The sequence below is a fragment of the Dictyostelium purpureum genome (assembly GCF_000190715.1).
Source record: "Dictyostelium purpureum unplaced genomic scaffold DICPUscaffold_385, whole genome shotgun sequence".
NCBI lineage: Eukaryota > Evosea > Eumycetozoa > Dictyosteliales > Dictyosteliaceae > Dictyostelium > Dictyostelium purpureum.
In genome coordinates, this window is record NW_003519721.1 from 17,972 (window position 1) to 30,907 (window position 12,936).

Consider the following 12,936-nt stretch of genomic DNA (forward strand, 5'->3'; position numbering starts at 1 on the left):
TTGGCTGTTTTCTTTTAAGTTACTTAATTTTTTTGATTATTAAATTGGTTAGAGGAGGTTGATAAGCTAAACCAAATACACCAATATCGCATAATGGTTTATCATTTGGATTGATGAATTGATAACGATTTAATAATGTAGCTAATAATGTAAAGATTTCAGCAGAAGCCAACGATTTTCCAATACAATCTCTAACACCGACACCAAAATGAACAAGATTTGTAGAACTTCCATAATTTAAATTGGTAGTTTCGAGGAATCTTTCAGGAATAAACTCTGATGGTTGGTCAAAGAACTCTTCTGATCTGTGCGATGAATAAATATTTTGGAAAATAAGAGTACCTGCTGCAATATCGTAACCTCCAATTTCTACGTCTTGGGTAAGTTCGTGTGGAATACCTAGTACTGCAATTGGATATTTTCTAAAGGTTTCTTTGATAACCATTGATAGATATGGGAGGGATGAGTGATATTTGCTGTGTGTAGCAACAATATCATTGCTTCCTGAAAGTGATGATGAAATACCATAATGAACTTTCTTTTGAATATCTGGGTTATTGGCTAAAGAAATTAAACAGAAAATCATGGTGTTTGCACTTGTATCACTACCAGCAGCAACTATATCAATAGCAGTATTGGTTACACCGTTCCATGTAATATTACCTTGTTCATACTCTTTAATTAGCTTTGAAAGAATGGTTTGGTTTTGTTCATCGTTTGAGCTTTTATCTTGTTCACGTTGTTTTTGATCCTTTTCGATCAAGTCTTCAACTTCCTTTACAAGCTTGGCATAAGAGACGAAATATGGGTGTTTCTTTGGATCTGGTTGGCTGAGGAACGGAAGGAAATCGGTTACTATAGGTTTGCCAGCTTCAATAAAGAAATCTTGAACAGTTTTGATAATACCAGCAGATTGATTAACCTGTTCGTATGGATAGTCAACACCAAATAAAAATCTAAGAATAATATTTAATGAAAACATATGCAAATAACCATTGATTTGGAATGGCTTTCCATCTTCAGCGTGCTTGTCTAATAGTGAAATAAGTTTTTCAGTTTCTTTAATAATGTGATCTTCCATTCTCTTTATTTTAACAGATGTCATTTCTGATAGAGTTACCTTTTTTAAAATTGCATGTCTTGGATTATTTTCAAATGCAATGTCCTCACATCCGTTAAGTTGTAGTTTACTAGCCAAACGATATCTACTTGCAAATGCTTCTGAATGCTCCACAAATGCTTTTCTAAGTATAGGATATCCAGTTAATACCACACACTCGACTGAACCTGCTTTTATTCTATAAATAGAACCAAGTTGTCTATACCATTTATCAAATTGTAAATGTAAATCACCGCTCATCGACAATAAATTCCCTAATATTGGTAGTTTAAACGGTGAAGGTATTTTTGAATTAATTTTACTTTTTCTATCCCCATTCTAAAAAAAAAAAACATTAATACACAAATTTAAATATAAAAAAAAAGATATTTATAAACTTACTCCTTTAAAGATATAAAGTGAAATAATTATAATTACTAATATTATGATGTAATTCATTATTAATCTTTATGTGATATAAAATTTTAAAACAATTTTAATAAAATAAAAAAAAAAATTAAAAAATATAAAAAAAAAAAAAATTATCCAAGATATTATTTTTATGGATTACTTCTAAAAAAAACATTAATAATTAATATTTTTCGTTTTTTTGTTATTACATGGTATAAAATAAATTAAAAGTAATAGTCAAAAAAATTCATAAAAAAAAATTTTATTTTAAAAACAAAAAATAAAAATTAAATTTTAATTAGTAAATTTAAATTGATTGATATTTATTATTAAATGGTGAAAAAATGTTTTATTGTATTGCTATGAAATTATATAAAATAAGTGAGGTACATTATATAAAGAAGAAAATGGGTGAAAATTTTAAAAAAATAAAATAAAATTTTAATTTTTAAATTTTATTATTAATTTAATAAAAGCTATTTTTTAATATTTCAAAAATTATAATTATAAAAAATATCTAATAAATAATTGTTAATAAAAAGTATAATGAAAGTCAGTTATATATTTTTTAATTTAATATAATTGTGCTAATTGTTCTCTGTAAAGAAGATTGATAAAAGCTATATAAAAAATATGTTATAAATGTAAGATATTATTAAAAAACTATATTAATTGTATAAACTATAGATAGAGCAATATTAAAAAACAAATAGAACATTATTTTCATAAAAAATATAAAAAAAAATTATTAAATAAAGGGAAATTGGAATAATGGAGCAGCTATAAATATAAAAAAATAAACAATAAATAATAAAATAATCAAGTAAAATAATTATAATTGTTTAAACTTTATTAATATATAACTACACCACATTTTGCCTCAGTCTCTGCACCATCAGCATCATTATCAGCATCAGTATCAGCATTTGTTTCAACACCATCTGCATCAGCATCAGTATCAGCATCCTCTGCACCATCATCATCTTTATCAGCACCATCTGCATCAGGATCTGTTTTATTTGCACCAGCATCATCAGCATCATATACATATGCACCATCTGCATCAGCCTCAGCCTCTGTACCATCAGTATCATCTGTACCAGCATCATCTGTATCTGCATCAGTATCCGCATCATCTGCCTCTGCCTCTACCTATGCACCACCAGCCTCTACCTCTTCACCATCTGCATCAGTCTCTGCACCATCACCATTATCAAGAACCAATAAATTTAGAAAGCCAGTATCCATAAATAGTTCTGCATCCACATCAACTGGCAATAGTCCAATGAAGAAAAGACCATTGGAATTAGATAATGTAATAATTTGTGATAGAGAATTTTCAAAAAAACTTAAACTCGAAGATGAAGAGAGTTTAAACAGAGATAGACAAATAGTAATTGAAATGGAAAGGGTAAGAGTAGAGAGAGAAAGAGAAGAAAAAATAAAATTGGACCAAATTAAAAGAGCAGCAGATATTAAAAGAATATCAAAACTTTACAGAGAAAGCGAAGAAAGGGAAGATATTGAAAGAGCTCAAATTCTTCAAAGAGAAAAAGAAATAAAAGAGGTATTTGAATGAATAAATTTAGAAAGAATCCAAAAAGAAAAAGAAGAAAAAGAAGAAAATCAAAGATCAAGATTAAGTAGCCTCCAAAGACAAAGAGAAAGAGAAAGATCAGAAATTGAAGAGAGAAAAAGATTAGAGAATCTTCAAAAAGAATTACAAAAAAGATTGGAACAAGAAAGATTGGAAAAGGACCGTTTAGAAAGGGACGATAAATGCACCATTTGTATGAATGAAATAGAGGCCAGCGAACTCGCATTTATTGAATGCGTTCATAGATTTTGTTATGAATGTATTTTCGAATGGTCAAAATGTTTCCGTACCTGTCCAAACTGCAGAAAACCATTTAGGGATGTTAGAGTAAGTAATCCATTAAATTTATATTAATACATAATAAAATAAATATATTAATTTATTTCATTTATAATTAATTGCAGAGAGTAGCTAGTGCCGAACGTTTATAGGCCTAATTAAGATAAAGATGAAGATGACAATGATTATATAGATATCGATCAATATTGAAAATGATAGCGATTAAATTAATAGTTTAAATTCTTTATTCAATGTTTCATTCAATAGAACTTGATGAAGACTAAATTATTAATAAAATCGTTTCATTCAATGTTTCAATTATTGAAATTGATAGAATTAAGAAAAGTCATCTACATCCGAGAAACATTCATCTTTATCAACATTAATAGGAAATAACACATCACATTAGCTCAAATTTACAGAAAAATTCTAAAGGTTCCACATTCAATTATAACAAAACAATTCCTAATTAATATTTAGATAATTATTATTATATTTGAATATAAAAATTACTAATATATAATTTAATTCTTTGTTAGGTTAAATCCAATTTTTCATTTTTCAGGTAACACGTTCATTAGTCTTCTAAAGGTAATTATAATGATAATATTTACATAATTATTATTATATTTGAATAAAAAAGAAACTAATATTTATTTCATATTTAGTCAAATTCTTTCTCTTTCATTATCCACACGTGCTCGCTATTTAAAGTCTACAATGGGGTACGCTTAAGGTAACTATTATGCTAATATTTTCATAATTATTTTTTTTTTAAAAAAAAAAAGATACTAATATTTAATTTTAATATTTTTTAGTTTAAAATCTGAATCTTTCTTTCTCAACATCAAAAGGTTTGCAAAGTATACATTGGGGTTCTTGTCCATTCTTTCTTTTTCATTATCAAAATATTATAGGTCACAAAACAAATTTTGGGGTTCTTGCCTAAGCTTTCATAAATCAGAGATCAAGCATTGGGGTTCTTGTCTATTCTTTCAAATTCATTATCAACAAATTTAAAGTCATAAAACAATCATTGGAGTTCTTGTATATTATTTTTCAAATCGTCCATCAACTATTCAACCTATGCCAAATAGATGCAATCAAAAATATTTCATTAAAAAAAATAAATAAATACACATATAAATAAATATCTATAGATATAACTAAATAATTTACTTTTTATGAAAAATTCAGTATCTTTCTTTTTATTGTTATTTTTTTATTTGTTTTTCTATATAACATTTTGTTAATAAATAAATTTTTCATCTAAAAAAATTCTATAAATAAAATTTTTTTTTATAAATTTTTAAAAATTTTTTTTTTTTTTTTTTTTAATAATTTGTATACATTAATAATTTGGGACCTACTTTGTCAAGTTGTGCAATATCCGTTGTATTTTTAGTATCTGTGGTTATAATGCAAACCCTGTTATCAAATATTAGAGTGGAATCTGTTTCACCAAGTTGTAGCTGTTCTTTAAAATTTGTGTAGTTTATTTCATTATGTGGTAGAGTAATGCAGATCATTTTTCATCAAGTGGAACTAATGAATAATTTATATATGGAAGTTTCGTAAATCGTGTGGATTTCTATAAACCTCAAATAATGTAAAATATGAATCAGGTAGTGTAGAACCACCATCAATCTAATCAACTTTTTTATGAATATCATTAACTCGCTCTGGCCAAGCAACTGTGATAGAAATAGAATAGTTTTAGGAAGAGAAGGTAAAAGACACTGAAACTTTCGCAATTATTGATCAAATTAGGGAATATCAAAACTCACCACTTCAAGAAGTCCATTAAACTTTAATGTTCATTCACCATCAAAACAACAACAGCAACAATTTATAAATTTAAATCAACTATTGGAGCAATCAAAGACTATGAAAAACCTCACCCTCCATTAAATGGTAAAAAAGATCCAGGCACAATTAGACCAATCAATATTTCTATAAACCAAATAAATTAATTATAATATAGATTTAAAACATTTCATAAAAAAAAAATTAAACTATTTAATAAAAATAAATAAATATAAGAAAAAATAAAAGATTAAATAAATAAAAAATAAATAAAATAAGTGTAAATAAACTTTTTTTAAAGTAACCTTTATTATTATTTTTTATACTCTTTATCTATCAAGAGTTTAACAATTGTCTAGAGTTTCTTAACAATTATTTATTTGCAAATATCTGTGACATACCAAATTAAATGTGAGATATAAACAGGGAACTTGAAACTTTGATGGCAATAAAATTTGCAAAATTACCAATTTGGGGTAAACCTAATTTATCATGGACACATAAAAAATTTTTGTTTTTTTATTTTTTTATTTTATTTTATTAAATACTTTAGGATCTGATTTCTATATTAAAGAATTATATAATTTTATTTTTCTACATTATAATTTTTTTTTTGATAAATATGGTCCAATTCTCCATTTCATAAAATTTGAAAATTATTTATAAAAATGAATATTTTACTATATTTTGCTGATTATAAGGTAATCTATATAAAAGTTAAGTTCGCAATTTATATGATTTTTTTCAAATTTATATATTTTTTTTTTATTTTTTTTTTATTTAATATATTGTTTTTTTAATTTATTATATTTTTTTATTTTTTTTATAATTTAATTTTTAAAAAAAAAAATTAGTAATAAATTTTTTTTTTTTTTTTTAATTAAAAATAATAGCTTTAACCACACTATTTTTTTATATATTTCACCCAACTTCACTCATAGCATAATCAATATTTTATTATATTATTTTTTATTTTTCGTATATAATTAAAAAAAAAAAAAAAAAAAATATATATTCATCATCAAATTAATAATAACAGTTATTTGTTTTTATTTTAATTTTTAAATAATAATATTTTATTTTTTTTGTAAATATATATAAAATGTATTTTATTGTAATTAGTTTTTTTGTTTTGTTAATTTTTTATTGGTTTTTTAAAAAAACCAGAAATAACACCACCAAATACTACTACGCCGATGGAACCGAGAACGACCAAGACTTTTTCTACGATGACGAATTTTATAAAGAGTTCCATAAAAAAAATAACCCACCACAACAAAATAATCCACCACAACAAAATACTCAACCACAATCACTACCAATCCAACAATCACTACCAATCCAACAACCAACAATCAACCAACAGGCACACCCACACCCAAACCCATACCAGCAACCACACCAACACCAACAATCAACAATCTACAACCAACAAGCACACCCTGATCCAAACCCATACCAGCAACCACACCAACACCAACTCCAACAATCACATCCACCCTCACTCCAAAATCAACAACCACAGCCAAAACACACCACATCAACCCCACATTATAAAAAATTATTACAAAATATTCGTGATTACGAAGAACAACATCAAGAACCACAACAACAACAACCACTACCACAACAACAACAACAATCACAATCACCACCAAGCACACATTCTATTGATCATAAAGTTCAATATTATGAAGCTATGGATATTGACTTTAGGGCAGTCAATACTCCACAACCACCACCTGCAGATGAAGCTGTACAACGTTTAAATGAACGTTTGGAGCTCTACAGTTTAGAGAACAATAGGGACATCCCAGGTGATGGCAATTGTCAGATGCATGCCTTGTCTGACCAAATTTATGGCGATTTGAACCATAGTTTCGAAATCAGAAGAGCTATTGCTACATGGCTCATTAAAAATAAAAACCTCGTCCTTTCAAATGGTGCAAAATTATCCCAATTTGCAGTTACTACTAATTGGAATAAGTATTGTAGCCAAATGGCAAGAAGAGGTACATGGGGAGACCACTTAACATTACTCGCCGCTGCTGAGATTTTCAAATCTCAAATCACCATAATTTCTTCAGTTGAATCCGATAGCAGCTCTTTCATTGAAATTATTCCAAAATCAATTGAAAAAAATAGAGTAATCTTTTTATCTCACCATGCAGAGCAACACTATGGTTCTTTACGTCAAATAGTATAGATAACAATATGGTCCAAAATATAAAATAATTCAAGGTAATATTTAAAACATTTAAGGTAAATAATTATATTTTCTATTTTTTTTTATTGTATATAATTTTTTTATAATATATTAATTCATTTTTTTAATAAAATAGATTTCGCTATTGTCATAGCATGTTTTGGCATTGGTCTAATAAATTTCGGTATTAGTACACCTAATCAATAATTTATAGACAGAAAATGGTATGTAAAAAACATTATTGTTAAAAAATTAATTTAAAACATATATTAATAATCATCTTTAGTCATCTGGAAAAATTATAAGCAGCATCTGAAACAATTGTCCAAACGTATCTAAAAACATATAGCAAATTCAATATAAGGTCCAAATGGTGATTCAAATAATCGGTAAAGTGTGGTTCAAATAGTGGTTCAAATAGTCCAAGTAATCAGGCAAGTAGTGGCCCAAGTGGTATTTCATATCTTAATTCAAATGTTGGTTCAAGTAACCGGTCAACTAGAGGTTCAAGTGTTAACTCGCGTCGTATTTTAAATGTTGGTTCAAGTAACTGGTTAAATAGTGGTTCATGTGGTAGTTTACATCGAAGTTCAAATGTTGGTTCAAATAATGGGTCATATGGGTCAAGTGGTGGTTCAAGTGGTAATTTTCATTGTAATTCAAATGTTGGTTCAAGTAACCGGTCAAATGGTAGTCAAGTAGTGGTTCAATAATTGGGTCAAATAATCGGTCAAATGGTGGTCCAAACAATATTTTAAGTAGTAGTATCTCAATAGCTGTGTAATTAGTGAATTTATTGGTAGCTATCACCCTGTTGCATTTTCCTTCATAGTAGAAATCATAACTTGGGTATGTTATCTTTATTTATATTTTTATTTAATATTTAACCATATATTAATAATCTTTTAATTTTATTTTTTATTTTATTTAATTATTTTTAGTTGTATCAAGGTTGTAATATATAGTCACACTCAACATAATAATAATGCAGTATAGTCGATTTATTTTGCCAATAATCTCACACCAGCTTTTTTTAAATTTTAAAAAAATTTGATTTTTTTTTTTTTTTTATTTAAATTTTTTCATTTCATTTTATTTTTTGCATCACACAAAAAATACATAAATATTTCAAAAAAATGATAGGTCAATAATAATAGTTTTAAAAAGCCTTCAAGTAAGTAAATAAGCACATTATTTTAAAACAAAAATAACAAATCTATATAAGGAATAGATGAACACAATACTAACACAAATTAATTTTTATTATATTTAGTGTAGATCAAGTATGGTAACCTATTTCATTAAGTGGTAATGATACAGAGCCTGATTCAAGAAATGTATGATATATTAGTAGCTTAGAATCAGTTGCATCAAGTGTAGAACCCATTGTATCAAGTAGTGCTTAAGAATCTTTTACTCCAGGTGGTCAAAGGTATAAGTACCGAATCTGCTTTATCAAGCTGTGCATAATCTCTGGACAAAATAATAGAGTCTATTATATCCGATAATGTAAAATCATGTTTCATCAACCTCTGTTTTTAATAAAGTTTTATCAAGTGGTATATATTCCGAACTCATCAAATAATTTGGGGACTACTTTGTCAAGTTGTGCAATATCCGTTGTATTTTTAGTATCTGTGGTCGTAATGTAAAGCCTGTAATCAAATATTAGAGTGGAATCTGTTTCACCAAGTTGTAGCTGTTCTTTAAAATTTGTGTAGTTTATTTCATTATGTGGTAGAGTAATGCAGATCATTTTTCATCAAGTAGAACTAAGGAATAATTTATATATGGAAGTTTCGTAAATCGTCTGTGGGTTTCTATAAACCTCAAATAATGTAGAATATGAATCAGGTAGTGTAGAACTATCATCAATCTGATCAACTTTTTTATGAATATCATTAACTCGCTCTGGCCAAGCAACTTTGATAGAAATAAAATAGTTTTAGGAAGAGAAGGTAAAAGACACTAAAGCTTTCGCAATTATTGATCAAATTAGGGAATATCAAAACTCACCACTTCAAGAAGTCCATTAAACTTTAATGTTCATTCACCATCAAAACAACAACAGCAACAATTTATAAATTTAAATCAACTATTGGAGCAATCAAGGAATATGAAAAACCTCACCCTCCATTAAATGGTAAAAAAGATCCAGGCACAATTAGACCAATCAATATTTCTATAGACCAAATTAATTAATTATAATATAAATTTAAAACAATTATAATAAAAAAATAAAAAAAATAAAAATCATAACTGTATGATATTGGAAAATTATTAAATAATAAGAAAAGTGATCGTTAAATCACTAATAAGTGATGTTTAAAATTATTGTTTTAGGATATGATTTCTATATTAAAAAATTATATAATATTGTTCTTATTTTATATTATTAAACCCAAAAAATAAAATAAAATAAATATATGTTTTAGATTTATTTTTTTGAGATATAAACCTAAATTTTAAAATAGTAGTGCATATTAAAAAAAAAAATATAACTATAAATTACCATTTTATATAAATAACAAAAAAAAAAAAAAATATAAATAAAAAAATATATGTTGGTTGATCAAAAACATTTTCAACTTTTAAAGATTTTAAAAAAAATCTTTTTTTTTTTTTTTCAAAAAATAAATAAATTTTCTAATAAAAAAAAAATTTTAAAATTTTTTTTTTTTTTTTTAAAATTTTTTTTTAAAATTCTTTTTTTTTTTTTGCTGTGGCACTTCCATTTACTTACAAACGCACATAATAAATTAATATAAAATAAAATGTCCAAAAGAAAAGAAAGAGATGGCGATGAAGAAGAAGATACCAATATAAATAAAGCACACAATCCTTATAGAACACTAAAATATAAGAATTTTAAGAAATATAACATTAAACAATATTCACTACCAGAATTAAGAGAAATATGTGAATGTTTAAATTTATCAAAACAAGGTTTAAAAAAAAATATCTTTGATAGAATTGATAATCATTTATCAATTAAATCAAAAATCACCAAAGAAGCAAAAAACATGTTCAAGGAAATCAATCCATTTAATAAAACCAAACCCAAACTAGCCAATGCAAATGTAGATACACTAGAAACTCTTTTTTGGCTAATTTTTAGAAATAAAATATTATTTTTAAAGATATTTTCAAATTATAGTTGTAAATTATCCCATGGATACGACTACATCGACTTTGTACCTAAAATATTGTCCCGTTATAGAAATGGTCTCGAAATCCTACGAGACAAAGTGAAATGTGGCTCACATTTAGTATTCTCCCGAACACCTGAGGTCGAAGAATTCTCAAAAGTTTATGAAACTATTAGAAAAGCATCAGACCCAAGAAATACACAGTTCTATGAAAATCTATTTAAAAACTATTCAAAACACTTTGTATTTTTAGAAAGTTCAATAGATTCAATTTTAAAATCTTCAAATTTTTTAGCACTTCAAATATTTATTAAAGTATTTGATGTAGACAAAGAAACCGTTCACAAATGCATTCAAAAATTTTGTAATACCATCGACACCTATAGAAATCTCAAAATGTTTTATAATTTGTATTCTAATCAGCTGCTACCATCAATAACCCGTGTGCCATTCATACATTTTGACATCATGAAAACACCATTCAAACTTAAAAGTTTAATCAAAACTTGTAAAATACTCTCACATTTAAATATAATCAAAATAGATAATAAATTTCTAATCATAATAAATAATAATAACTCCTTTGTATTAAAACATGATAACAATAACATTTTGAAAATATATGACCCTATTGCAAATGAAAATAATAATAATAATAATAATAATAAAAATAATTATTATGATGATGTAAAATATATATATAATCAAGATATAGTTGCCATGGATACAAATAAAGTTAAAAACATCACCGAACCAAAAATAAAAAACCTATTAAATTATGATAATGAAAACAAAGCTAATAAAGAAGATATCAATAATGATAATTATATTTTAATTACACCAGTTGATGCTATTGTTAATAATAGAGATATAATTAACAAAACCATTCCAACCTCAAACCCAAACAATAATGGCAACAATGAAGAAAGACCAATCAAAACAAATAATAGTAAGAAATCTTTTCATGAAAGATTAATAGATTTAAAAGTATTATATACCTTTACAAAAGAGCAATTAAATTCAGATTTCAAAGATTTAGCTAAACAACCGTTTATCATAAAACCATTTGAAAGGATTAAAATTGAAACAAGAGGAAGAAAGAAATTAATGAAATTAGATAAAATCAAAAAAGAACCCAATTTAGAAGATAGTAATAATAATAATAATAATAATAATAATACTACCACAACCACTACTACTACTACAACCTATAACAATAGAGAAAATTTAGAAGCAGTAATGTTTCATGAACAAAAACTTTTAGAATTTAAAGAATTAAAAAGTATTGTTTCAAAATATGTTTGTATTTATTTCAAATGTATGGAAAAACCATTTGAGTATATATTAAAATTTAAGAATAAAAGAAAAATATTTAGAGCCCTTCGAAATCCCTCTGATGTAGCAATTTTTGCAAAAGAAATATTTGAAGCATGTAGATCTCAAGAAGAGCAAAAAGAATTAATTAATAAAGACCTACTCAACTATCATCAAGCTTGCAATTGGGGTTTTTTATCATTAATTTTAAAAACACAAGATCTAGTTATTATTAAAGAAGCACTCAAAATCAGTATATTTAAACGCCATTTCGAAACAAATCCAAGTAAAGTCATTCAAGTAATCGAGTCCCCAAATATATTAGAGTTTTTTTATGATGATTACAAAAACTTATTTTTTGTTGAAAAAAACATTTTTTGGCAATATGTACCAAATCTACAAATAATTAGAGAGTACGAAAAACTTATGGGATGTTGCAAAAAAAAATTTTACTTGGGTAAATTATCTGATGCCTTCCAAAGAAGTATTAAGGATTCCGATATATTCATTTTAGATTTGGTGAAGAGAGCTTTAAGAAAACCAGAACTCTATTATGCAAAAGCTTCATTTAGACTTGACTCCTACCACAATTTAATCACCAGATCAATAGAACTTGGCAAATACGATAAAATACTTGATATTCTCGATTTACTGCATAAAAAAGACATCAACCTTTCAAAACTATATAATATTTGGTGTCCAAACTCTCAAAATTTTATAAAAGAATTATTTTTACAAGGTTTTCATAAATTACCAACAAATAATATAGGTGATAGAGTTAAAATTGGTATGGGTATTTCAAAAAGTGATGAAATTGAAATCAATAATAAAATCAATAGTATTGACAATGACAATGCCAATCACAATAATAATGACAATAATAATGACAATAATAATGACAATAATAATGACAATAATAATGACAATAATAATGACAGTAATAATGACAATAATAATTGCAATGATAATGACAATGACAATAACAACGATAATAACAATGAAAATGAAAATGAAAATAAAAATGAAAATGAAAATGAAAATGAAAATGAAAATGAAAATGAAAATGAAAATGAAA

The 12,936-nt window shown here is 25.7% G+C and overlaps 5 protein-coding genes across 5 annotated transcripts; 4 read left to right on the plus strand and 1 right to left on the minus strand.

Moving 5' to 3' along the window:
* Positions 1–19: 19 nt before the first annotated feature.
* On the minus strand, positions 20–1,572 carry DICPUDRAFT_95724 (uncharacterized protein; the record flags this gene model as incomplete). The annotated part of the gene is made up of 2 exons (XM_003292932.1): positions 1,502–1,572; positions 20–1,438 (listed from the first exon to the last, which is right to left on the minus strand). The coding sequence occupies exons 1-2, from the start codon at positions 1,556–1,558 to the stop codon at positions 20–22; spliced, it is 1,476 nt and encodes a 491-aa protein (XP_003292980.1). The 5' UTR covers positions 1,559–1,572.
* A 282-nt stretch (positions 1,573–1,854) lies between these two features.
* Positions 1,855–4,406, plus strand: DICPUDRAFT_83577 (uncharacterized protein; the record flags this gene model as incomplete). The annotated part of the gene is made up of 5 exons (XM_003292923.1): positions 1,855–1,921; positions 2,395–2,880; positions 3,100–3,434; positions 4,055–4,122; positions 4,205–4,406. The coding sequence occupies 5 exons, from the start codon at positions 1,855–1,857 to the stop codon at positions 4,404–4,406; spliced, it is 1,158 nt and encodes a 385-aa protein (XP_003292971.1).
* A 1,888-nt stretch (positions 4,407–6,294) lies between these two features.
* DICPUDRAFT_83578 (uncharacterized protein) lies at positions 6,295–7,398 on the plus strand (the record flags this gene model as incomplete). Its single annotated transcript, XM_003292924.1, has 1 exon — positions 6,295–7,398. The coding sequence occupies one exon, from the start codon at positions 6,295–6,297 to the stop codon at positions 7,396–7,398; it is 1,104 nt and encodes a 367-aa protein (XP_003292972.1).
* Positions 7,399–7,619: 221 nt separating this feature from the next.
* On the plus strand, positions 7,620–8,363 carry DICPUDRAFT_83579 (uncharacterized protein; the record flags this gene model as incomplete). The annotated part of the gene is made up of 3 exons (XM_003292925.1): positions 7,620–7,622; positions 7,794–8,096; positions 8,340–8,363. 3 exons carry the CDS (start codon positions 7,620–7,622, stop codon positions 8,361–8,363), a joined length of 330 nt encoding a protein of 109 aa, XP_003292973.1.
* Positions 8,364–10,172: 1,809 nt separating this feature from the next.
* On the plus strand, positions 10,173–12,798 carry DICPUDRAFT_157771 (uncharacterized protein; the record flags this gene model as incomplete). The annotated part of the gene is made up of 2 exons (XM_003292926.1): positions 10,173–12,654; positions 12,701–12,798. Coding segments are annotated over 2 exons (2,580 nt in total), but the record flags the coding sequence as incomplete, so codon positions are not given.
* Positions 12,799–12,936: the final 138 nt, after the last annotated feature.